The following is a 25,638-nucleotide window of genomic DNA, read 5'->3' on the forward strand; positions in this document are numbered from 1 at the left end:
TTGGAAGCCCCGGCAGAGTTACTCAAACTAATCCGTATACCAAATCCTCCAACCCCTTCAACGGTACTTCCCCAAATCTGCTTCAGTGAAAGGCACAACCGTCTCCTCAGTTCCTTAACTCAAAAACACCTAGGAGTGACCCTTGACCGACAACCCCTCTCGTGACCTGCCTACCCTGAACTGCCAGATCCAGCTGTGCCACCAACAAATCTTACAAAGCCACCTGCTTCTCCCCAGCCCCACTGCCACCCCTCTGCAAGCACTGCCTGCCTGGACCAATGCAACAGCCTCCTGACCAGTCTCCTTATGTCCACAGTCCTGCCCCATGCCAAGTCCCCCTCTGAATCCACCCTCCATTCACTGCCCAGTGGCTTATATATATATATATATATATATATATATATATATATATGTTTTTTGGCTGGGCCTTGTAGCTTGTGGGATCTTAGTTCCCTAGGGACTGAACCCGTGCCCTTTGCAGTGAAAGTGCAACAGTCCTAACCACAGGACTGCCAGGGACTTGCCCCCAGTGGCTTTTAAAGATACAGATCGGGCCATGTCACACTCTTCCTTAAAACCTACCAATGGCTCAGTATCTAAAATGCCTCACGCCTATCATAGTGACAGGTAAACCTGACATCTCACGCGGGCCCACACAATGCTCACATCCTCCTGAAGCAAGCAAGCACTAGGCCCCCTGCTGGCCATACGACACACCAAGCTCCTTCAACCGGCAGGCCTCCGCCCTGGCTGTTCAGTACAGAAAGCTCCTTCCTGCCTTGCTCATCTTCATAAATGGCCACTGATTCTGCTGATCAAATCTCAACCCCAACTGTCTCCTCTCAGCGGCCCTCCCTGACCACCCACGTAGTTGTCCCTTAGACACATATCTGATGTCGAGGACACATTAAATGTCTCCTCTCCAAAGTCTGAGAGTTTGGATTCTGGGCTTCGAAGAACAAACAGCGGGGAGGATACAACTGCCCTTTGAAAATTACAACATGAATGCCTTTTTGCCATATGGAAACTCCAGTACTTTGGCCACCTCATGCGAAGAGTTGACTCACTGGAAAAGACTCTGATGCTGGGAGGGCTTGGGGGCAGGAGGAGAAGGGGATGACAGAAGATGAGATGGCTGGATGGCATCACTGACTCGATGGACCTGAGTCTGAGTGAACTCCGGGAGTTGGTGATGGACAGGGAGGTCTGGCGTGCTGCGATTCACGGGGTCGCAAAGAGTCGGACATGACTGAGCGACTGAACTGAACTGAATGCAGTATTTATTCTGTCCATTAGTAACTACTATTTGATAACATTTATAATATTATTAGAACTTAATATAAAATAAGTTCAACCTTTTTTTTAACACTGTTTATTAATCAGAAAGACAACCTAAATTAGTATGGTTGAAACCTTTATGTCAAAAATTTATACTAAATGTTTGGTATTAGTCTACATACAATTAAGTTTTCGGTGTAAAATTACTTGGCTTCAAGAAAGAACATTTGGTTTACTTCACTAATAGGAATATCTCTTAGTGCTGGGATGGCCTCTTCTTGGTCTTTCTTGTGCTGTTGGTTTTTGGCATAGTTATCTGTAAGAAGAAGACAAAAGGCTCTGTTTTATCCAAGTAATCTCTTCAACAGTCTCTGTGCTTGCGGAGACCCACCATGTAGTATGATGGGCTAACGTTTGGATAAGGACAAATAACATGTATGATGTAATTAGAAGGCCCCTTAAATCCTCTTTTTAGAAGAAATGTCCCAATTAGAATAAAAACCAGCAAAGTACTTTTTGCAACCTCTAACTTGGATAAGAAATTATGAAACTATTGGGTACAATCCTTCATACAAACCTCACAATTTCCCCTCTTTGTACAAACTGTCTATCTGCCGTAATTCCAACCAAATACACAGGGAACATAGTAGGTTACCTGTGACTCTTCTGACCACATAACTGGTGTCTGGGGTACACAGTGACCCCAAGGACACCCTCCCCCTGCCACCCGAGTTCTTCCTCCCAGAGTCTGCAGGGACCTCTTTTGTCATTCCTGATCCACACAGCCTGTTTAGGATGACAGAATTTTCTCCCAGGCAGAGTTGCCAAGGAACACGTTACATATTTGTGGCTGTTAACTAGTGCTATTAAATGGTGTTTTCACAAAAGCTTATTTGTGCCCTGTGACCACTTTCTTTGGTGTAACTTGATCTATTTTTCCCAGGTTCTTTCTACTGCGACCGCGTGTGGCACTTGCCTTGGCCTGCTTTTGGTCGCTTCTCTTGATAAAAGTGTTAATACCCCCTCCTGCCTCCCCTAGCGCTTTCCTCGGATATAAATTTACCTGTGATATTATGAATGGAGTCAAGTGGAGACGTACTCATCATGTTTACTCCAAATAAGAGGACATAACCGATGAATACGGTAATGAGGAGATACACAGGCAGAGCAACGGCCCAATACCTGCAGAAGAGAACATTAAAATAGGCAACAGACCTCACACAAAGCTGCAGTTCTCAAGAGTTCATCACCAAGTTGTTACACTTTAATCTTTTTGGCCGTGGAGGCTCTTCATTGCTACACTTGGCCTTTCTCTAGTTGTGGAAAGCAGGCTTCTCTTGTTTGGGGGCACAGGGGCCGTTTCTTTTGGCGTTTACCTCCACTTTTCTATACAACATACTCATATCATTGCTTCTTGATTTGTCTTCAGATATTTTCTCTGAACTTCCTAATATGGACATGAAGATGTTTATAGAAATAATGTTTGCAACTGAGCACCGTAATGTATTATTATTTTGTCTTGTACAATTTTTTGTAGTAATTACCACTTTTAGTCTCTTTGCTTGGTTTTCCATGTACTTATCAATAATCAATCCTCAAATTCTCTGACAGATTCTAATATGCCTCTTGATACATTTAAGCATGTCAAATGCTCTCACATATTTTATTGGTGTATAATTTACTTCTTTCTTGCCATTTTCTCTTTCTGGCATTTCTAAGACTTGGATTTTTTGCTGTTTTACTTCTCTCATCTTGTTTCTGTCTTGCTATACTCTATTCTACTTTCTGGAGATTACTTTTGGTGTTTCTTCTAAACGTAGAATTAAAACGTTAATTTTGGTTATCATAGTTATAATTTCCATACAGTAATTCTCTGAACATTCCTTATTTATAGCATCCTGTTGCTTCATAGTTATACTCTTTTCTTATCTCTGAGGATTTTGTTAACGTTTTCTTTTGTTCTTTGCATTATCTCCATTTCTTTCAAGTTTCTTTTGCTTTTTCTCTTTTCTTTCATTTTAGAGGCTTTCTTTTCATGTCTGGTAAGTTTTGGTTGTCCACTCACAATTACATGTGAAGTACGGGGAGAATACATGTGGGGGGAAACATTAGAGAAATATAGATGAAGCACCAACACGTTAATTGGAAGCACTGTGCACATGTGCACTGGAATGGCCAACTGACCCTCACTATGGGAGACCTGGCCATTCCACTGGAGGACCTCTCGTTTTCAGGAATGAGATAGCCTTTGAGCTGGCCAGCTTTCTCAGGGAGGACCCTCCGATCTTGCTGGGAGGAGGTGGGAAGTAGGACAGGTGCTCAGGAGGACTCACACTTCAGCAAAGCAGATCCTCACTTATTCCTGTTTTCAGTAAGGTGCCTACACAGACCTAGAGTACCCCAGATTACAGGCTCAAGTCAGTCTTTCCAGGGTGTAAAACTCCTTCTGCAGGGGAGGTTTTGTCTCTCAGCTTTAAAGGCTGAGGAGGACGACTGGAGGGCCAAATGCTCTTTAAACACTGTTTTCAGCCTGGACCAGAAATACAATGTAAAGAGGTGCCCACACTTCCAACGTCTGGGCCTCTGTGCTGTGGGCACAGAGACTCTGGCTGCCTCCTGCATGACCGACATGGGACAGTGGGAATTAAGTCAGGTACCTCTCCACCTGTCTGCAATCCACTTTCCAGATTTTATTGATACATCTCTCCTGTGCCTTTATTTGCTCCTGTGGGTTTATATTTTAACAATTATTTTTTATTATGGGCTTATTTTATCAAGATTTTGGGAGGAAGTGGAGATAGAAATGTGCATTCAGCCCACCATCTTTAAGCAGAAACATATCAATAAAGATTTTTTAAAAACTTTACTTTTCTATATGGTTATGTACAGATCTTAAAAGAATAAATATAAGATGTGAAAAAGTCTTGAGGAAAAATCTTATCCTTCAAAACAGCACTGATATACTCTCACTTTATTTAAGAAATATATTAAACTTACTTTTGAGGCCAATAAGTTAAGCCTAAGGAGTTTAGCCAAGATTCAGGAATAAAAGCCCACACAAGATACAATACTGCAGAAGAGGGGGAAAACAAAAACAGAAAAAAGGTCAGTAAGGCATGCATCTGATTTATTAAGATTCAAATTAAAAAAGATCCTTTGAACGTTGCTTAACTGAGAAATGATTTTTTCCTCCTTATTTGTACCATTTCTGTAACACTGCACAATTACTTTCTACTAGTCATTTTTTTTTCCCTTTAGCCATGGACTTTATTGTTTCAATATCTACAACTATTATTCTATACACAAAGTTTAATTTCTTACGAAATCCTATATTCCATATTGCTAGGTCACTTTCCTCTCCATTTTATGATGGCACATTTCCATCAAGAACTATTTTCCCAAATCACAATCTGCCCGATTGTGTGCTGTTGTTGTTCAGTTGCTAAGTTGTGTCTGACTCTTTGTGATGCCATGGACTGTAGCCCACCATCTCCTCTGTCCTTGAGATTTCCCAGGCAAGATCTACCAGTCATTTTAAAAAACTGTGGTTAAAAAACCATAAAAGTTACCATTTGAATCAAGCGTAATGTTCAATAGTGTTAAATATATTTGCACTGCTGTTAAATATATTGCTAGAACTTTTTCATCTTGTGAACCTGAAACTCTATACCCACTAAACAAGTCCTCTAATTTAAAACAAGTAGGTCTTAACTCATGTGAAAGAGGAGAGTGAAAAAGCTGGCTTAAAACTCAGTATTCAAAAAACTTAAGATTATGGCATCCGGTCCCATCACTTCATGGCAAATAGATGGGGAAACAATGGAAACAGTGACAGACTTTATTTTCTTGGGCTCCAAAATCACTGCAGATGGTGATTGCAACTATGAAATTAAAAGACGTTTGCTCCTTGGAATAAAAGCTATGACAAACTTAGACAGCATATTAAAAAGCAGAGGCATTACTTTACTGACAAAGGTCTGTGTAGTCAAAGCTTCAGTTTTTCCAGTAGTCATGTATGGGTGTGAGAGCTGGACCATAAAGAAAGCTGAGTGCCAAAGAATTGATGCTTTTGACCTGTGGTCTTGGAGAACTCTTTAGAGTCCCTTGGACTGCAAGGAGATCAAACCAGTCCATCCTAAAGGAAATCAGTCCTGAATACTCATTGGAAGGACTGATGCTGAAGCTGAAGCTCCAATACCTTGGCCATCTGATACGAACAACTGACTCACTGGAAAAGATCCTGATGCTGGCAAAGACTGAAGGTGGGAGGAGAAAGGGACGACAAAGGATAAGATGGTTGGATGGCATCACCAACTTGATGGACATGAGATCGAGCAAACTCCAGGAGTTGGTGATGGACAGGGAGGCCTGGCATGTTGCAGTCCATGAGGGGCCCAAAGAGTTGGACATGACTGAGCAACTGAACTGATATTTTAATTCATGCTATTCACACTTAACTCATACTATTTTAAGCAATTTAAGGACAGAAATCGTGCCTTAAGAACTGCTGTAATTCTTAGAGCACCTAGCAATTTTCTTTATATGTAGTAGGTATTCTACACTTTATTCCTACAGGGTTGAAACAACTACAGACAATTAGTGGTGTAAAGGTGAATTTATCTACCCTGTTCTGATTCATGACATGCTTTATCTCCTAGAGCAGTCTTATTGCCACGTCAAGTTTCTGTGGCCTTTACTACTGTACCTGTTATAACAACAGCCAACCTTTTGAGCACTCATTGTGGACTAAGCACACTTCTAAGCACTTTGTCATTGTTGTTGAATTGCTAAGTCATGTCTGATTCTTTTGAGAGCCATTGGACTGTAGCCCAGCAGGTTCCTCTGTCCATGGGATTTCCCCAGGCAAGAATACTGGAGTGGGTTGCCATTTCCTTCTCCAGGGGATCTTCCCAACCCAGGGGTTGAACTTGGGCCCCCTGCATTGGCAGATTCTTTACCACTAAGCCACCAGGAAAGCCCTCTGAGCACTTTACATGTATTATTTCATTTCCTCAAAACAATCCTAGGAGGTATTATGTTAGTTTTACAGATGAGGAACTGGAATCTTGGACATGTTACATCATCTGCCCAAGGTAAGTTAAACTGTTATCATTAAGTCATTAAGTTATTATTAAGTCTGACTATTTGCAAGCCCATGGACTGTAGCCCACCAGGCTCTTCTGTCCATGGAATTCTACAGACAAGAACACTGGGGATCTTCCTGACTCAGGGATCGAACCCACGTCTTCTGCTTTGCAGGCAGATTTTTTTACCATCTGGGCCAGCAGGGAAGCCCTGCCCAAGTGACAAAGACAAATTTCAAACCACCTGTCTCAACCATGATGAAAGATTAACATTTTCCTCAACAAATATGTATTACAGAATTCTGTATGTCAGAAGTGTGAGAGACAATGGTGAACCCAAATGATGGCCTCTGCCCTCCCTAAGCAGAGGACCAGAGATGATAAACTGCTATTTTCAATACACTGTGATAAGTGCTAATGAACTCGTAATAGCAGATGATACAGGAGCATATAAGGCAGCCCTCAGCCCACGGTGGTGGTGATGGAAGTGATGTTAATGGACAGGAAAGATTTCCTGGAGGAAGTCATTAAGCTGGGGCCTGAAGGATGAGTGGGGGTTAGGCAGATGAAAATGCTAATGGCTGGGCTTGCAGTTGTGAGGAAGGAAGGAAATATTAATAATGAGAAAACGGTGTTCCTGGCCACGAGCTGCAGCGAGAGCGTCAGGAATCAAAGAGAGAGTAGTGGTGGATGGCAGAATGAAAAGCTGGAAAGGATCAGGCTTGCAACTTGAGTTTTCAAGGTTAATGAAATACAAATAGTGGCAAAAACATGAGGCAAATTCGTAAAATGAAATAACTTGCTTAATTTAACTAATTAAATGAATATTTATTGTACATTTGCTATATGCTAGGTGCTATCAAAAGGTCAAGGCTCCGAAGAAAAATGAGACATGGTGTCTATCCTCACAAGTCCTGTGGGTGACAGAAATGAGCCAGATGCAGTGGCAGGAACCTCCTGAGCACTGTCTTATGTGATCCGTCTCAGACTCTTCTGAAGTCTGTGCCAAGATTATTCCTCACTCACAGATAAAAAGAACTAAGTCATGGGGAATTAAAGTCACTTGCCCAAGGTCTCAAAGCTAACAGTTACTGAGATGGAACAAGAACTCAGGTATGTGTTCACCTTGGACTCACAGGCAGGAGTCAGAGCACTGGTTAACATGAAGGGGAAGCAATGTATCTGGGGAACCCCAGGCGGCTTGGCATGACTGGGGCATACGGTGGGAGGCTCTGCGCGGTGAGAAACCAGCTGGAAATGTGAACGGGTCCCAGATCATGGAAGACTGTGGGCAAGGAATGTGAACTTTATGTTTTGGGCAAGGGGGATAATTGGGTATTTCTGGAAGATCCCCTGGAGGTGGAAATGGCAACCTACTCTAGTACTTTTGCCAAGGAAATCCCATGGACTGAGGAGCCTGGCGGGCTACAGTCCATGGGGTTGCAAAGAGTCGGACATGACTGAGCACGCACCAACCCACACACACACCAAGAGAAATAACCACTCAGGCTCCAGAGGTTTTCATCTGGGGAGTTCAGGCCTGGATCTCAAGCGCGCTGCTGTGAGAGCTGCGTCTGTGTTTCTATGGAGGAGGAGAGGCCCCAGCAACCACAATGGCAGGAGCAGATGAACAAGGTGGGGGAGGAGAAGCGCAAGCAAAGAGGACTCCCAGGCTTTCAGAGTGGGGTCTAGTAATCCCAACCCTGAAGAGATTCTCCACACTGCACTGTGAGATTTCCCCCAAATACTGATCAGACAGCATCATTTGCCAGTTTTTGAACTTTGATGGCTTTAGAATAAAATCCAAAGTCCTTCCTAGGCTTTGCAAGAACTTAGAACGACCAGGCTCCTGCCTGCCCCTCCAAGGTCCAGTCCTCACACACTACATTTCAGCTCCAGACAGTGTTCCATGTTTGCACTTCACACAACCTTCAGACACAGGGTAACAGAGCTTGTAGTGAGTGCTGTCTGCCTGAAATGTTCTTCCTCCGACTTTCAACGCGTTTGGTTCCTTAGCTTGCTTCCCGTCTTGGCTCAAACGTCATCTTCAGAGAGGCTTTCCCCAGTCACTTGCTCTTCCAGCTATGTCCCACCTGCACACCACACCCTTTTACTCCCTTGCCATTTCTCTTTATTTCCTTCCAAGTCATTCTACAACTACGGTTATGGGCGGACTATTTGTGCCCCTCCCCCTAAATGATTACCTTGAAACCCTAATCCCCAATGTGGTGGATTTGGAGGTGGGGCCTTTGAGAGGCAGTCAGGTATAGATGAGGTCGTGAGGGACAGGCACCATCATGGGATTAGTGTCCTCATGAGACCTGGAAGAGATCAGGGCTGTGGGGACACGCAAGAAAGTGATGGTCAAACCATTTCAGGGCCTTCACTGAACCCAACCATGCTGGCATCCAGATCTTGGACTTCCCTCCCTCCAGAGCTGAGAAATAAATGTCTATTGTTTAAGCTACCTGGTCACAGCCTAAACAGATTAAGACAATTAGCTTTTTTTCCCCTAAGTTAATTATTTAATATATTTGGCTGTGTCTGGTCTGGGTCTTAGTTGAGGTGCACTGGCTTTGCTGCTCCATGGCACATGGGATCTTCATTCCCTAACCAGGGATCGTCCCCTGGATTGGAAGGATTCTTAACCACTGGACCACCAGGGAAGTTCCCACAATTAGCTTTTAAATTCAGTAAATATTTCAACATACATACAGACTCATATAACCCCTGTGCACCTACCACTATGTTTTATTAAAACTGCTGGGTACTGGCCTCTCACCTCCCTGATTACTTTCTGCCTCACTGTCTCAGGTTTAATGACTTCCATCAATTCCTTCAAACCACTGGCATCGTTAGGCTTTTGCACTGGCTGTTCTCTGAGAGGCTCGCTCTCAACATTGCCATGGCAACTCCCATTTTTTGCGTCTGTGTCTAAAACTCATCTGTCAGTAAGGCACCTCCTGACAGCTGTACTTACAACAGCAAGCTGCTTCCATTCCTTACTCTCCTTCTTGCTTAATTTCTCCCCAAGGTACACATTATCGTCTGACATTCTGTATGTTTTACTTATGTCAACTGCCCACTGACCGTCTCCCTCCCAGCAGAATGCAGACTCTGAGAGCAGGAAATCTGGGGCTGTTCTGCTCCTCTCTGGTCAGTGACAGTGCCCAGCACATGGAAAGCACAGAAGAAAAATCTGTGGAATTAACTTCTGGTTGTGCAATAAATGCTGAAGAGGGTGCAGAGAAAAAGGAACCCTCTTACACTGTTGGTGGGAATGCAAACTAGTATGGCCACTATGGAGAACAGTGTGGCGAGTCCTTAAAAAACTGAAAATAGAACTGCCATATGACCCAGCAATCCCACTGCTGGGCATACACACCAAGGAAACCAGAATTGAAAGAAATACATGTACCCCAATGTTCATCACAGCACTGTTTACAACAGCCAGGACATGGAAGCAACCTAGATGTCCATCGGCAGATGAGTGGATAAGAAAGTTGTGGTACATATACACAATGGAATATTACTCAGCTATTTAAAAGAATGCATTTGAATTAGTTCTAATGAGGTGGATGAAACTGGAGCCTATTATACAGAGTGAAGTAAGTCAGAAAGAAAAACACCACTACAGTATATTAACACATATATATGGAATTTAGAAAGATGGTAACAATGACCCCTATATGTGAGACAGCAAAAGAGACACAGATGTAAAGAACTGTTGGACTCTGTGGGAGAAGGTGGAGTGGGATGATTTGAGAGAATAGCATTGAAACATGTATATTATCATATGTGAAACAGGTCACCAGTCCAGGTTCTATGCATGAGGCAGGGTACTCAGGGCTGGTGCACTGGGATGACCCTGAGGGATGGGATGGGGAGGGAGTGGGAGGGAGGGTCAGGATGGGGAACACATGTACACCCATGGCCAATTCATGTGACTGTATGGCAAAAAACCACAAATCTGTAAAGTAATTAGCCTCCAATTAAAAAAAAATTTCTGGTTGTGGGTCCTGTTGGAGTTAAAGTCTTATTCAAGTCATTGCTTTTATTTATCTGTATAGTTTCTAATCCTTCAAATACTCTATAGAACACAGATTTGCAAAAAAGATGATGTTGATGGTAACAATCAGAGTTGCAGCTAATGTTTAATTGGGCTTCCCTGGTAGCTCAGATAGTAAAGAATATGCCTGCAATGCAGGAGACCCAGGTTCAATGACTGGGTCAGGAAATTCCCCTGGAGAAGTGAATTTGGCAACCCACTCCAGTAAAGTACAGGTAGCCCCCACTTTTTGAAAGTCCACTTTAAGCCATTTTGCTCTTAGCAAAGACCTACAGTAGTATGTTTTCTTTAAAACATACAAAGGAAATCTGAAGAGGATTTTTGCTTTTACTAAAAACCTTTTCTGCATCTGTTTCGCAGGGAGCTGTGGTAGCAGTTCGCACCCAGAGCAGGGAGTGTGGCTTGTCCGAGCTCCTTTCCCATCTTAGTGTCAAGCCGCCACAGCTTTGAACTGTATGAGCATCTTTACCTGAACTGAGTATCTTTATCAAATTGAGTGCATGAGCTCAACTTTTGTGCGTTAGCAAATGTGCCCTTCTTTTTATACCACTTGGGCTCTCCAAGGTTTCATAAGAATGCATGTGTCTGAAAGTTGCTCAGTTGTGCCTGGCCCACCAGGCTGCTCTGTCCATGTAATTCTCCAGGCAAGAATACTGGACTGGGTAAGCCATTGCTCTGCATAAATGATGGCAATTTATCTTTACAGCAGACATAGAGAGGCAGCACAGTGACATCAACCCAGTGTGCTGGCATCGAAATTTTAGCTTTATTACTTACCAGTGGTGTGACCTTGGGCACATTATTTAAGCCCCGTGTGCTCAATATTGTCATCTGCAAATGAGGACTGTAATGACAATTTCTATCTCACTGGACTGTCTTATGCTTCCTTAGCTTTTAATAGACATGACCACCCTTCCACAGATGAAGCATCTGAAGAATCGAAGATGCAAACAGTCCTCCTCAAAGCAAGTCTGTGGAGGAGTCAGGATTTGGACTCAAGCTATAACTTCTTCATAGACTGCCCTAGGCAACAGCTTGGTTGGCTATACTGATGCAGTTAGGGTTCAGAAGCACGGCCACTCCATCTGCCTGGTTTCCACAAAATTCTAAAAAGTTTTGGGCATCCACTCTTCTCCCTAATTCTCAGATCCTTCTGGGGAGAGACATGAGGCCGGCTGTATGACTCTGGGAATATGGTGTCTCAGAGAACAAGCTTTCTTATCTGTAAAACGGGACCATATGAGGACTGACTGAGATCCAGGATGTAAAGTGCAGCTGACTTCTGGAACCTGATTCCTGGTCCCCCAGCTGCACTGGGGCCAGACTAGATGACTCCTTTCCAAACCTCACCATGCTTCCCTTCAAGGCCTTCCCACTTCTTCCTTATTGTTGAAGATAAAGTCCCTGGGAGAAAAATTAACTGACTTTCTTTTTTTGGCTGCACTGCCTCAGTGCCTTGTGGGATCTTAGTTCCCTGACAAGGAATCGAACCTGAGCCTTGGCTGTGAGAGCGCAAGTCTTAACCACCGGATTGCCAGGGAATTCCCTGAATTTCCATTTTGATTTATCTCTTCACTAGGTTCCCAAGGCACGTATCACAGTGTATTAACTGAGATTTAATCCTCTATCTTGTCCACAAAACCAAGACCTTCTTAAGGGCAGGGATCAGGTTTCATTTCCTCTGCAATCCTTCCTGGTGAGGCATTTTTAAAGATTTGTTGAGATTAAATCTTTCAGGCTCATATCTGGCATATAGTAACATGCTGAAGAGACAAGAGGTCTCTTCAGGTTTTCTCAAAAAGAGAGAAAGATTGAAAGAATCACAGTTTACGTGTACACATTCTACTAACAAACGGAATAATTTCCTTGTCCTTGAACATCAGAGAAAGGCCCTGGCCATCCATGAGGAGAGTACTTACTGAAGCCAAATTGGGAGCTTAAGAAAAGAACAAAGCCATAAATCGCTCTTTCTGGCAACGGCGACGGTGAATTTTCCACCATTTTCCCCGTGGCTTTAGATATTCTGTGGGGGAAAACAAAAACAAGTCATCTGTCAGTGATCCACTCATATTCACTATGGGTCTATTACAATCTCACCGCTTTGCTATGGGCACAGCCTCTGCGTTTCTCCAGTAAACCAAACAGGACACACCGGCGCACTGAAATCCGACACACAGCTGCTTGCACAGGTGCACACAAGCACCCAAACGTTGCCTGCACGAGCAACCAGACCCCCAACCTCACGTGCACGCGCACACAAGCACACGGGCTAGCGCGCGCACCTCCTGCAGTGGAAAGTGGGGGGAGGCAAGGGGAGAGCGGGGGTCCGGGGGCACTGAACGCCACCCCAACTCTGCAGGCTTCGCCTCCGTAAGAACAGGGAAGAAAGGGCAAGGACGGATGGTGGGCCCGCGCACAAGCGCCCTCCCGCCTGGGGCTCGACACCCAGAACTGGGCCCCGACACCCAGAACTGGGCCCTGCCGTCTCATAGCTCAATTTTCTCATTCGAGTTCCCCCCGGGTTGCGGGGTAGCCCTCGACCTTGGGTCCTCCAAGCGCCGACTCCCCCAGCGGCACGTTCGGCCACCTCAGGGCCGAGGCCTCGGCGCAGGCGCGGATTCCGGAAGCCGCACGAGGGCGAGAGAGGACAAACAGCGAGCCGCGCGGTTGCCACGGAAACTCTGCCCGCGCGCAAGCGCACCGCGACTCAGGTCAGTCAGCCCCTGGAGAGCGCGGGGGCGAGCGGGGAACAGCGGGGCTCGCAGCGGGGGGCGGGGCGGGGCGTGCTCGACGGCGCATGTGCGTTGCGGCTCACGTGACGCACGTTCCCCGCCCCCCCCCCCCCGCCGCCGCCCGGCCGCTCGCGCCCGCCCGCCCGCCTGGCAGCTGACGTGGAGAGCCTGAGGCGGCGGCGGCGGCGGCGGCGGCAGCGGCTGCTGCCCGCGTCCGAGGCTCGCGGGCTGCGAGCCCCGGTGAGTGCACACCTGGCGCGCGGCGGGGCTGCCGGATGTGTCAGCTTGTCGCGCAGCAGCCGAGATGGCCGGGGCGAGAGGCCCTCCACACCCCCTCCGTGGGTGTGTGGTGAGTGTGGGTGTGTGCGCGTCGCCCCGCGTCGTTGGCTGTGCTGCCTGTAGTGTGTGTATGAGGGGGGATGGTGCCGGTTCGGGGTGTGTGTGTGTGTGGCCGCTGTCGTCGGCCCCAGTAGGTGTGTCTCTTTTGTCTGGTTTCCCTATTCTTCAAGTGTGGGTCCCTCCGGGCTCCCGTGCGAAGGTGGGAGAAGCCCCTGTGTGTGTGCGCGTCCCCCGGCCGCCCGCGCGCCCTCGTCGCCGTCGGTGCGCGAGTGACACCCCCGCTAGCCTTGGGGGTCCCGACGGCCCGAGCGCGCGTGGACACGCGAGGTATCTCCCTCCCGGCCCCTTTGTGTCCGTGCCAATTCTTCCCGGCCCGGGCGTGGACGCTCCGGCTGCGTGGGTGCCTCCTCCGCCTTGGTGTCACAGCCGCTCTCTTGGACTGCCCCCCAGCCCCGCCTTGATGTCAGCCCCTCTCTTGGGGGTGCTCGCCCCCCCCCGCCTTGGTGTCACAGCCCCTCTCTTGGGGTGCTCGCCCCCCAACCCCCCCCCGCGCGCGTGGCCGCGCCGCCTGCAGTCGTGACCCACCCCCTTGCAGCAGCTCCCGCGCGGGGGTGCGTCCTCGCGTGTCCCCGCGCGCCTGGGTCCTCACGAGTGCGTGCTCTCCGGGGTGCGGGTTTTCGTTCTAGAGTGTTGGTGAACGTTTTTGCACGCCCGCCTCCTCCGTGTTTTGCGTTCTTTACAAATGCGCCACCTGTTTTCGAGAGAATGGCTGCCGAGTGCGGGGAGGGGGTCGGGGGAGGGAGACTTGAACGCAGTGCTCGCCGCGCCTCTTCGGAGCATCCTCTCCCCCACCTCCCATCGCTAATGGGAAGAGGCGGGGACAGCCGGGGGGATGGGGGTCCGGCTAGCTGCTCCGTAGTGTTTAGGATGTCCAGTGTGGCCTGTCGAGTCAGCCTGTTTTGGGGACAGAATAAGGGGCCGGGGGCCAAAAATGGAGCTAAGGCGTAGGTGGATGTTGTTTGATACCCGTGTGGCGTACCATTTTTAGAGGCCTCCTAAGATGCCCAAAGATCTTCGATGGCAGACTCCTTCCAAAAAAAAATATATATATATATATATATACACACGCGACAGCTGGGCAAATACGTTCTAGCCAATCGTAGGCGTTCTTGATGATACTTAACGGTTCACATAAGTGTTTTGTGGCGTCCACATAAATGACCTCTTTTGGTTTCTGCCCAGGGTCCTGGCGATGGAAACAAGGTAGACAGCTTACAGGTTTCAATCCTCCTTTGGGAGCAATTTCCTCATAATTACAGCTCTGGTTAGGTGCATTTTGTATTGCAGGAAATTTGCGTTTTATCCTAAGGGAGATGGGATTTATTACAAGGCTTCACAGGGAAGGAAACTTCAAACACGTTAAAAACCCAGCTGCTCCTCTTGCTCAAAGGTTCGTGCTCTGCGCTCAAGGGCTGCGTTTTTAGTCTCTGTTTCTCCCTGTTCATTTGCTCAATTTTCTTTCTTTTGCCTAATTTTCTGGGATTTTGTTTCTTTTCAATTTCTGGATGATTTCACACAGAATACAGAGTGGGATCTAACCAATTCATGACTGAGATTTACAGATGTAATTATTTTGCCGAATTTACTTCAGATCCTCTTTTTAATTTAAAAGAACTAGAATTGCAAAATGTGGAGGTGCTCTCATTCCCACCCCTCCTTTCCTAGAGGTAGTCACCGTGTTTAGGTTTGTGTATATCTCCTTGCATATTTTATACTTTGATCACGGTGAATCCATAAACAATATATAGTGTTGAATGGTATTAAACAATGTGTCTTTTTGCAACTTGCTTTTTTCGATCGGCATCACATTTTCAGATTTACATGTGAATAAATTGGATAATTGTGTTTGGTTCATTTTAATTGCTGGTATAGAATTCCATTGTATGAATATACCATAATTTACTGATCCGTTTTCCTACTGATGGACTTTGAAGGTTTTTGACTCTAAAAACAATCCTGCCTTGAACATCTTTGTATTTGTCTGCTTTGTGCACGTTTGGAAATTTCTTGAGAAAATACACCTGATAGTGGATTTTGCTGCATAGTAGGATATATGCATCTTCAATGTAACCAAAATATCACAGAAGCTCTCAAAGTGGTTGCACTGACTAATCACTCTGACTGGTATTGAGTGAAGACGCCCATTTCCTTACACTATTGCTAAACCCTTTATGTTACCTGACTTACATTTTTGCCTCTTCTTTACTGACCAGCTTCCTTATAACTTTAACTTGCAGCTAAATTTGCTTACAACCATCTTGGCTTCTGTGCTGGCCCTGTGTAAAGCCTGTGGGTTCCTCTCTCAGAGCTGACTCAATCTTTTATCTCATTTGGTTCTCATAAAATTAATTGCAGTGAACATTTATTTTGTACCTAATGTACTTCTGTGGTTGATGTAAGATAAAGATTTCCATGTTAGATGTACCTCTCTAGTGGCAGGTGAGGTGATTTAATTATTTTTTGCATATGATGAATGGATTTAAAAAAATCTTTTTTCCTCTTTAATGTACTACTTATACTTAATGCTTTCAAAATATATGTGACATATATGCAAGTTGTGAAGCAAGACAATAAAATGAACGCCTCTCAACCCACCACTCAGTCCAAGAATCAAAATGACCGATTTTGAATGTTACCATCCCCAGGGTGGCTTTTATTGAATTATGTGTCATTCCTTGTATTTTAAAAATAATTTTATCAAATATGTGTATATCCCTCAACAGTATATTGTGTGATTTCTATTGTTTTTGAATTTTAAAAAAGGAATACTGGATACAGTTTGTTGGACTGGCTTATTTCACTCAATGTTATGTTTTTAAGAGTCGCTGATACTCAGACATCTCATTAATTTTCATGGCTGTGTAATATTCTATTGGAGAATATAACACAGTGTATGCATTCTTCTATTGAACATTTTGGTGGTTTCTAGGTTTTGCTGTTTTGAAGATTCTTATATATTTCTTCTGGTACACAGTTGCAAGAATTTCTCTACTTTTCACACTGGGATATATGCCTTCCAGGGAAGTAATAAAGATTTTCTGAGGGGTGTTTGGGCACAAGTGATATTAATGAATCAATTTGTAGATCGTTAAATTCTACATGTATCCTTTCCTAACATTGGTAATGCCTAGAGCCTGTGATAGAAACTTCCTCTTGGCTTTACTTGCCCACCTCCTCCTTCAGAGTAGCATTTCTGCCTTAAATTAGGAAGGCATACCGCTTACTTGCATGGAATCTTACCAGGGTAACGTCCCAATTGAAAAACTCCCCGTGGGACAAAAGGATAATTTAAAATACATGCAGTTATAGTATTAGGAAACACTTCTTTTAGTGCAGACACTTCCCATCTCCTCAAGAGCTGCATTTCCAATAAAGGGTAACTTTCATGTTTAATTATCAGCATATATAGGGTTTCCCAGGTGATTGTAGTGAAGAATCTGTCTTCTAATGCTGGAGGTGTAAGAGACACAGGTTCAAGCCCTGGGCAGGGAATATCCTCTGGAGGAGGGCATGGCAACCCACTCCGGTATTCTTGCTTGGAGAATCCTGTGGACAGAGGAGCCTGGCAGGCTACCGTCCATAGGGTCACAAAGAGTGGGACACAACTGAAGTGACTTAGAGTGCACACATACACACATCAGCATATATACTAGTTATCTTTTGATGAACTCTGTGCCGTAATAATTACAACATTTTAAACCAGTGATATGTCAGTGTTTTAAAATATCACTGTACTCGAGCAATTTATCCTTTGCAATTAAACTTAGGACTGAAATTTTTTAGATATCATTTTAAAGTATGAGTGTAATCTTTAATAGCATTTATTGTGGTTCATGAGTAAAAAGAATGTTGAAATACCACTGTGGTAAGCTATTTACTAGAAGTGGAATTGCTGGACAATGGGGTATGAATGTTTACTATAAGATGATACCAAATTGTTTTCTGAAGTGGTTGTATCAGCTTATGCTTTGGTGAGCTATTTTGTTAATTTATATACTTTGATTAGCATTGTGTTAAGAGTGATAGTTGATCTATATCCTTTGCAACACTTGTTACTTGTCAAACTTAATATTTGCCGAATGGATATGAAATGTGCATTGTAGTTTTAATGTGCATTTATTGTTAATGACTTTGAACATGTTTTCCTTTGTCTGTGAACCATCTATCTCCCTTTTATTCACAAAAAGGAAATTGATTGTTCACAGACACACACATACACACACACACACACAAATACCTGGTCATATCTCTTACCCACGTTTCTGTTGGGTTCTCTTTTAAAACTGTAACAGGTAACAGTAATCGTTTATTGGGTATATACATTGTAAATATCTTATTCCAGTTCGTGGTCTTTTTGCACTTTATGGTGTGTATTGGTGAACAGAAGTTCTTAATTTCAATGTAATCTAATTGGAAATTTACAGTGCCCTGGGATCATAAAGACGTTCTCCTGTGTTTCTCTTTAAAAATTTTTAAATGATGCCTTTCACATTTAAGTTGGTAATCCATCTGGTACTGATTTTTGTATATGGTGTGAGTTAATGATCCACTTTCATTTTTCCCTCCATGTGGCTACAGTTGACCACATAACATGTATTGAATTGGACCTGTTCACCAGTGATCTGCTGAACCACCTTTTTTACATGTTTAGTTTCTATATACATGGATCTCTTTCTGACTCTCCTTTCTGTACCACTTGTCTACTTGTCTATCTGTTGATAACACACTGTCATGATTATTAATGCTGTAGTTTTACCTGACATCTTGATGTCTGAGGGGCACTTGAGTCTTAGCTGTTTTTGTAAGAATCATCTTGTCATATGGCAGAAAAAGCTTTTGGGGCATGAATTGGAATGATTAAAATCAGTTTGGAGAGATTTGAAATTTTTAAGATTTTGAGGTATGTATTTGCATTTATTTAGGTTTCTAATGACTTTTGATCCAGTTTTGTGAATTTTTCCTTACAGATCTAACAGTTTTTAAATGTTGATTCTGATGTTTCTAGTTTTGTTGCTGTTACAAATGATGCTTTTTAGATTCTATTTCCTGTTTATTGTTAATAGAAATTTATGGATTTTTTTATGTTGAACTTTAGTCATCCACTTGATAAACATTTATTCTGATATATTTTCTATAATCCTTTTGGGTTTTCTATGTGGATAATTATATCACTTGTAAACAGTGACACTTTTGGTTCTCCTTTCCTTTCCAATTAGTTTTCCTTAATTTTTTTTTTCTTGCCTTATTATTCTGGCACACTTCTAGATCTATGTTTGATGAATGTGATTATGGTTATTCATTAGAAGTGATTTAGAGTGAGCATACATGTTTGTTCCTGATTTCAAAAAGAATGTTTTCCCCTTAAAAATGTTTGTTATGAGTTTCTGTAGACAGTCTTTACTAAGTTAGGGAAGTCGTCATTTGTCTATTTTGTCACATGCTTTTCTGCATCTGTTGACAGTATCTTGTGGATTTTCTCCTTTAATACACTAAGTGTAATGGTTCCAATTTATATATTTAAAAATTCTTTATTCTCTCTTACATTTGTTTTTAAGATAGATGTAAGTTGACCTTGATGGGTTGTCTTTTTGTGAACTGGATGAAGTTTGCTAGTATTTTATTTAGATTTTTGCATCTGTTTATGAATGAAATCACTTGTCATTTTTTTTTCTTGACTATCTTGTCTGATTTTGGTGTTCAGGTTACACTGCTTTATGCCAGGTACAGTGATTCATTTTTTTCTGTTCTCTGGACAGTTTGGATTGGAATGATTTGTTTCTTAAAAGCTTGGTGCCATTTACCTGTGAGATCATTTGGATCTAATTTTTTGTGTGGAAGGATTGTAAATTGTTGATAGTAGTAATTAGCAATTGAATAGTAATAGGACTTCAGCTATTCAGCTTTTAGTGAGTTTTGTAAATTTTATCTTTTTTTTAAATTAATTTTTTGTTGGAATATAGTTGATTTACAGTGTGATAAATTTTAGAAACTTGTTCTTTCAACAAATTTAAGTTTATTTTCATCAGGTTCGTGGTACTGTCTTAATTCCCGTTTTAATCTTTTATGTGTAGTTATCTTCCCTTTCTCATATTGGATGTTATTTGTGTGACTTTTTTCATTAATTTTGCCAAAAGTTTATCTATTTTATTAATCTTGGCAGAGGATGAATTTTTTGTCTATTAATATTTTGTTCTATTATATTTTTAGTTAGTCTTTTTCTCCTTTATGATTTCCTTCCTTTTTCTTCTTTATTTATTTTGAGCATGCAAATATTTATTAATATAATCCTCACCAGAGGCACACTTTATTTTTAATTGATAAAAATAACAAAGGTTTTTCTAAGCTTTTGATTAAAAAATTTTTCTTTGATTTTATTATTTTTTAACCTAAACTGCATGATTAGCTTACTACTTTTCAGCCATTCTGGTTTTCAACTACAAGCATGTAAAGCTATGTAATTCCTCAAAAGTTCATTTTTGCTTTATATAATATGGTTTGATTTATGCCACTTTGATTAACTTTTAAATTTAAACAAAATTAAAATTTCTATTTTGATTTCTTCTTTGACTTACATGTTTGAGAGTTTTCTTTAAAGTATGTGTTTTAAAGTTTCCAAATATTTCTTCATTTTCCTTTTTGTTTTTCATTTCTTAGTTGTGTTGTCAGAGAATGTAGTGTGTATTTTTCTTAAAACATTTGTCCGTCCTTGCTTTATGGCTTTGTACCTAGGGAATTATAATTGTTCTGTGTGTACTTGTGAAGAGATTATATTTCTCTAGTTATCCGTTAGATCAAACTTAAAAATTGTGTTTCCGGTTGTCTATATTAATTTTAATTTGTTTGATCTAGCATGAGAGAAGTGTGTTTCAATCTTCCACTGTTACCTTCTTACAGACTCTCTGCAGTTCTATCAGTTTTTCTTCTATGTATTTTGAGACTATTTTATCTGATACTTGCAAGCTAAGCATTGTTTTCCTAGTGGGTTGACGCTTTTCTGTTATGTTGTGGTTCTTCCTATGCCTAATTTCTTTTTTTGTCTTAGGGTTTGTTTTGTCTGTCCCGCCTTTTTTTGGTGGTAGTTTACATGGATTAACCTTTTTTCTTCATTTTCCTGTCACTTTTTTTATGTCCTTAGATTTTAGGTGTCTCTTAAGAATGTATTACTAGATTTTTTTTTTAATACAGTCAGATAGTTTATGATTTTTAATTGGTATTTTTAGAAGTTCAAGTCTCTTGGTAGTCAACTCTTTTTAAATCTGAAATTAGTTTTATTTTACCCTTGTTCTTGAGAGAGAATTTTGATAGGTATACAGTTCTTAGGTTGATGCTTTGCTTTCTGTTCATGTGTAAAGATGTTATTCTACTTGCAAAGTCTGCTACCAGTTTTATTTATGGTAATTTGAAGAAAATATTATTTTTCTTCTCGCTGCATTGAATTTTCTGTCTTTGGGATTATACCTTTACATCTGAGTCTAGATAGTGATTACTTTTTATTTATCCTATTTGGATACATGTGTTTCTTGATTCAGAATACTCTTTCATGAAGTCTAGAAGATTCTGAGCCATGTATTCTTTAAACATTTTCTCTTTGATTTTATCTACTTTCTCCTTCCCAAGATTTAAGTGGATATATGTATGTATGTATGTATGTATGTATGTCTGTGTTTGCAGATCATTTATTTTTCATCTTTTATAGTTTTAACTTCCTTGTGTCTTTGGCAGAACTTAAAATGCTGGATAATTTCATCAGGCACATGTTCTTTTTCATCAATTTTCTTGATGGTGCCTAATCATCTCATCAATCCATCTGTTTTATTTATTTTTAACTATTATACTTTTAATTTCTATAAGTATCACTCCATTCTTTTTAGCTGTACCCAGTCATTTTTTTTTAGTCTCCTGTTGCTTGCTCATTTTTTGGAATCTGTAGGTATTCTGTAGACTGGCGACCCCCATGTCTGATGTCCTTAGGGATCTAAATTTATTGCTTGTTTTTTCTGTTATCTCCCACATGGTGGGTTGTCACCTCCTGTGCTTGGAGATTTTCAGTTATGAACCCTTTCTTGATTGCTGTTTCTCTGTGGGAATTCTGAGAGTCTGAGTTGGGATACTTTCCTTCTGATAGGGCTTGTGTCAGCGTTGGCTGTGAGCTGTCTGTGGGACCCCCTTTCAGTCTCTCACTTTGCTTCTGGCCCATGGCTCTGTGTCCCACATTGTTCTTGTCATCTTGACTGTCAGGTTCAGTTTCTAGATAGAAGTTTGTTGCTTTGGAGGGAAAAAGTGACTTTAAATGTTCCCTATTTCTGTGAGCTCAGTAACATTAAAAAAAAATTTAGCATCCACTTTGTTTTTCAGTCATGAGATGCCCCGTTGGTTCATCATAACTGATGGGATCAGAAGTCCTTTACACTAGTATTAAATTTTTGTAGTATGTTCATTTTAGTTTGTATCAGGAAAAATATTCTGTTCTATCAAACGTAAGATTTCTTGGTGATAACATTTTCTATTAAAAGAAATTTATATCTAAGTTGAAAGTTGAGTTATTCTAAATCAAAATATTAAGTAGGTAACAGCACAGTTGGCAGGTGGATTTGGCAAAGCTTTCTACTTTGGGGTGTGTGAATTAAAACTTCGGAAAACAGATAGGGAATAAAGATGCGTTTATGTACAAGGTACCGTTTGGACCCATAGTGAACCTACAGAGAGAAATTGTCAATGACCAAACTGTGAACATTGCTGTCAAAATGATGTGAGCAGGATGCTCAGGGCTTACAGAGAAGAGGTGTAAAAATAAACTTGGTGGTAGTAAGAAGTTCAGGAAATGCTTCCTGGAGTCGAGTACTAAGGTCTGGTAGGCAATCTGGTTGCAGATGAGGTTTGTTTATAAATGGCAGGCAGCTGGGTAGGACTAGCTTCTACGTTATGTCATGGAGTGACTAGAGAAATGCAGGAACAGAACCACAAAAGGTCTTCTGTGCTATAGTAGGGAGTTTGGTCTTTATTCTGAAGATAAAGAGAAGCTAGAGTTACGTATAAAATGTTATGATCAGAGTTTTAGGGGATGCCAAGATCGAAGGCAAGTCACCAGTTAGGAGGCTGCTTGTTCAAGTAGTTCAGAGAAGAGATGAAGCCACCGCCAGGGCAGTGGCCCTGGGCACGAAGAGTTGTATGTGTGCTAATTTGGGTTTCCTAGAGGAGTTGAAATGGCAGGACTTTGTGGTCACTTTGGTTAGGAATATTGAAGGAGACTGGGGAGTCTAGATTGACCTCCAGATTTGGGTAACCATGTGGCATGTAGAGCAGTTTACTGGTAACATACAGAAAGAGGAAAGAACTTGGTTTCATTTGTTCTTGAGGAAAAGGATGTTTGATTTTGAACTCACTGAATCTGATAGGGTTGTGGGACGTCTTGGTTAAGATCCAGTAGCGGTTGACAGGGAGAGTCTAGAAGTCTATGAGTTGTAACCCAGCGTGGAGAGATTTGAGAGTCTTAACTGCATTTTTAGTCATGGTTTGCTACAGTGGGTTATGAGACCATTTAAAGTACTACATAGATAAAAAATTTTTTAATAGGAATATATGCTAATATGTCTGAAAAATATAAGCTGTACTTCAAACTTACGATATCACGGGTGTTACCACTTAGGCCAAGTGAGCCCAGTAAAAAAGAAATACTAAGAAAATAAAATACATGTGACTTGTGGAAATGGCAAAAATTGTGGTGACGCTTTGCACACAATGAAAGTTCAGAAAGCGCTGTTGTAAGCCATGGGTGTGGAGAGAGTGAGCATGGGAAGAAGAGAGAGTTGACCTTTGGGTGGCGGGGAATGGAGAAGAAGCGCCCATGGAGACTGAGCAGCCAGAAGAATAGGAGGAGGACCAGGAGAAGATGGTCTTTGGAGTCCAGATGAAGAGTTCTGAGGAGGAGGAAGTGGTCCACAGCGTCAAGTAAGTTGTAAGCTGAAAAGTGCTTTTGGACGTAGCTATTAAGGGAGACCATCTAGTTGGAGGCATCCACATAGTGGATTAAAAAATACTCATCTAGTATGTTAGTCATAGCTGATGTTCATAGCATTTCCTATACGTCACGTGTTAGTAAACGCACTTGACATATGTTAGCCGATTAATCAAATAGGTAGTATTGCTGTCCTCATTTAATAAGTGAGGAAACAGACACCTCAAGAGGTTAAGTAACTCGTCCCAGATCACACACTCAGGAAATCGGAGAGCCAGGATTCAAGCCCAGGCAGTCTGGTTCCAGAGTCTGTGCTGTTAACCACTATGCCGCATTGCCTCTCTGGTTAAAACAATAGAAAATAACCATAACACAAATGCCGTGATTACGGTGCGGTAGGTGTAGGGCGTGGTATCGGCGAGCTCTGCCAGGCTGGGGCTGACCAGCGTGGTGTCGCAGTGGCCCAGTCTGCCCCACATGAGCACATTAACTGTATCCAGTGCTGTGCCGGTGATGCGTGGGCTGTGACAGACAGTTCTGGGCTCTTTCTGTATTTACATACAAAAAACACTTGTTAAGAAAAATGAGTTTAAACGTCTATGTATTTCCCAGAATAGCATATGTCCCATATCATATGCCATACTTTGGGTGCTAAAATGACTTTTTATTTTCAGTCATTGTTTGCTTTTGGAGTTGAATTCTCTAAATGGGAACTACTGGTCACCCAGAACAGGTCAGAAGGTTCCAGACACTGTAGTTACCCAGTCTACTGGAAAAGATCAGTAACGACTCCACTAAAGCGCTTCCCTTGAATGGTGGAAGTGGAAGCCCAACATTAGGAAACTGAAAATGAAGGAGAATGGAGGATTTGAATGGGAGGGAAAAAAGCATTCTTGATGAAGGTGAAAAACGTCTGTGGTAGGAGACTGGGGAGACCTGAGCCGTGATGACTCTTGGCTGTGGTCAGCAAGGAGCTGGTCAGTTACAGATTTAGAACCTGGTTTAGACCTGGGCAGTGATCCAAGATGTGGCCTTGTGAAGGAGGGCTTAGGTGAGGAGGGCAGCAAAGTGCACTTTAGTTGAGGAGGCGGTCTTACCGCAAGGGTTGGGTCCTGAAGGGCTGTCCCTGCCCACCTTCGTGTGACTGGAGTGACATCGGAGGAGAGGGGGGAGCAGCGTGAACTCGTTGCCGATGTTCTTTAGCGCGACAGCAGCCAGGAGGCAGCTAGACCCATGACGGAGACGCAGACCTAGTGACTCACAGCGCTCGAGAGGAGACCGTGGATCCGAAGACCTAGGTTTGATTCCCCCCAAGCTTGGTGATCTTGGGCAGATTAGTTTTGCTGTGAATGTTTTCATTTGTACAGTGATGATGGTGATACTTGTATCTGCAGAGAGTTGCTGTGAGGATTGATGAGATGGTGCCCGCAAAACACTTGGCACATCATGTGACAAATGGTACCAACGGTTTGCTACAAAGGTGGTTATTGTTCTTCACTTCTGATATTGTGAGGTGGTTGTACAGCAAATGGAACATGAGAAGGATTAATTAAAGAAACAGTGTGTTTTCCAAGGGCTGATGGTGGTCTTGCTTAGGAAAAAAGAAACTTGGTTTATCCTAACAATAGTGGGATAGTGGTGAAGTGAAAAGGTTAAAAAGCGCTGTTAGTAATGGTGCTGGTGATGCTCGAAGAGGAAAGTCACTCTTCGGAGAAGAGTTAGAAGTAATAAAACACTGAGTTTTTTTCAGTGATAGTTAGGTTTTGTACCAGTTCTCTGACAGCTATACCTTTTTATGACTGAACTTTCTTTAGGAAAAAAATCTTGAGTCTGCAACTCCAGCCCCCGTCCCCCCATTGAAATAGTTATTTTAAAAATGTGGTTGTTGGTAACGTGAGGGGTTTGCCCACTGTTGCAGTCTAGCAGTGCTGACCTGTGTTGCAGTAGTTTAGAGAATTAGGAGCAGCGAGTGAGTGCTGGGAAGGTCTGGATGCGGCTGTAGGAATTAAGAGGTGGGCACGCTCTCCCTGCACCACTTCAGCTCTGCCCCTGTGCCCAGGACAGAAACACACAGTGTGGTCTGGATAGGAAACCTTTCTTTCAGTGGATCAAGATTTAGTT

At 42.6% G+C, this 25,638-nt stretch overlaps 2 protein-coding genes across 9 annotated transcripts in view; one reads left to right on the plus strand and one right to left on the minus strand.

Moving 5' to 3' along the window:
• Positions 1-1,263: 1,263 nt before the first annotated feature.
• Positions 1,264-13,050, minus strand: PIGP (phosphatidylinositol glycan anchor biosynthesis class P). Of its 2 annotated transcripts, none has more exons than XM_042238431.2 (5): positions 12,714-13,050; positions 12,351-12,454; positions 4,276-4,348; positions 2,342-2,460; positions 1,264-1,594 (listed from the first exon to the last, which is right to left on the minus strand). In XM_042238431.2, the coding sequence occupies exons 1-5, from the start codon at positions 12,935-12,937 to the stop codon at positions 1,482-1,484; spliced, it is 633 nt and encodes a 210-aa protein (XP_042094365.1). In that variant the 5' UTR covers positions 12,938-13,050; the 3' UTR covers positions 1,264-1,481. The 2 variants fall into 2 exon arrangements, with proteins under 2 accessions (XP_042094365.1, XP_060252367.1); XM_060396384.1 differs by having other exon boundaries at positions 12,973-12,994.
• A 262-nt stretch (positions 13,051-13,312) lies between these two features.
• The window catches only part of TTC3 (tetratricopeptide repeat domain 3), a 125,438-nt gene continuing 113,112 nt past the window's right edge, over positions 13,313-25,638 (plus strand). For 2 of the 7 annotated variants that reach the window (XM_027961621.3, XM_042238430.2), the window contains exon 1: positions 13,313-13,512. Coding sequence is in view for 2 of the 7 variants with exons in the window: in XM_060396329.1 (XP_060252312.1) it covers positions 24,973-24,997 (25 nt within the window). In the remaining 5 variants the exon portion in view is untranslated. Of the gene's footprint in view, positions 24,998-25,638 lie in introns of all 7 variants that reach the window. The other 5 variants (XM_027961634.3, XM_042238426.2, XM_060396329.1 and 2 more) reach the window with 4 other exon arrangements.

The sequence above is a fragment of the Ovis aries genome, chromosome 1 (assembly GCF_016772045.2).
Source record: "Ovis aries strain OAR_USU_Benz2616 breed Rambouillet chromosome 1, ARS-UI_Ramb_v3.0, whole genome shotgun sequence".
Classification (NCBI taxonomy): Eukaryota; Metazoa; Chordata; class Mammalia; order Artiodactyla; family Bovidae; genus Ovis; species Ovis aries.

Excerpts from the sequence above, each read along its gene's own strand:
- PIGP (XM_042238431.2), bottom strand. The coding sequence starts at position 12,937 with ATGAGAAAATTGAGCTATGAGACGGCAGGGCCCAGTTCTGGGTGTCGG. Across the intron at positions 12,455-12,713 it reads CCCACTTTCCACTGCAGGAG|AATATCTAAAGCCACGGGGA; the intron begins GTGCGCGCGCTA and ends TTTCCCCCACAG. Across the intron at positions 2,461-4,275 it reads TTAACTTATTGGCCTCAAAA|GTATTGGGCCGTTGCTCTGC; the intron begins GTAAGTTTAATA and ends TCTCTTCTGCAG.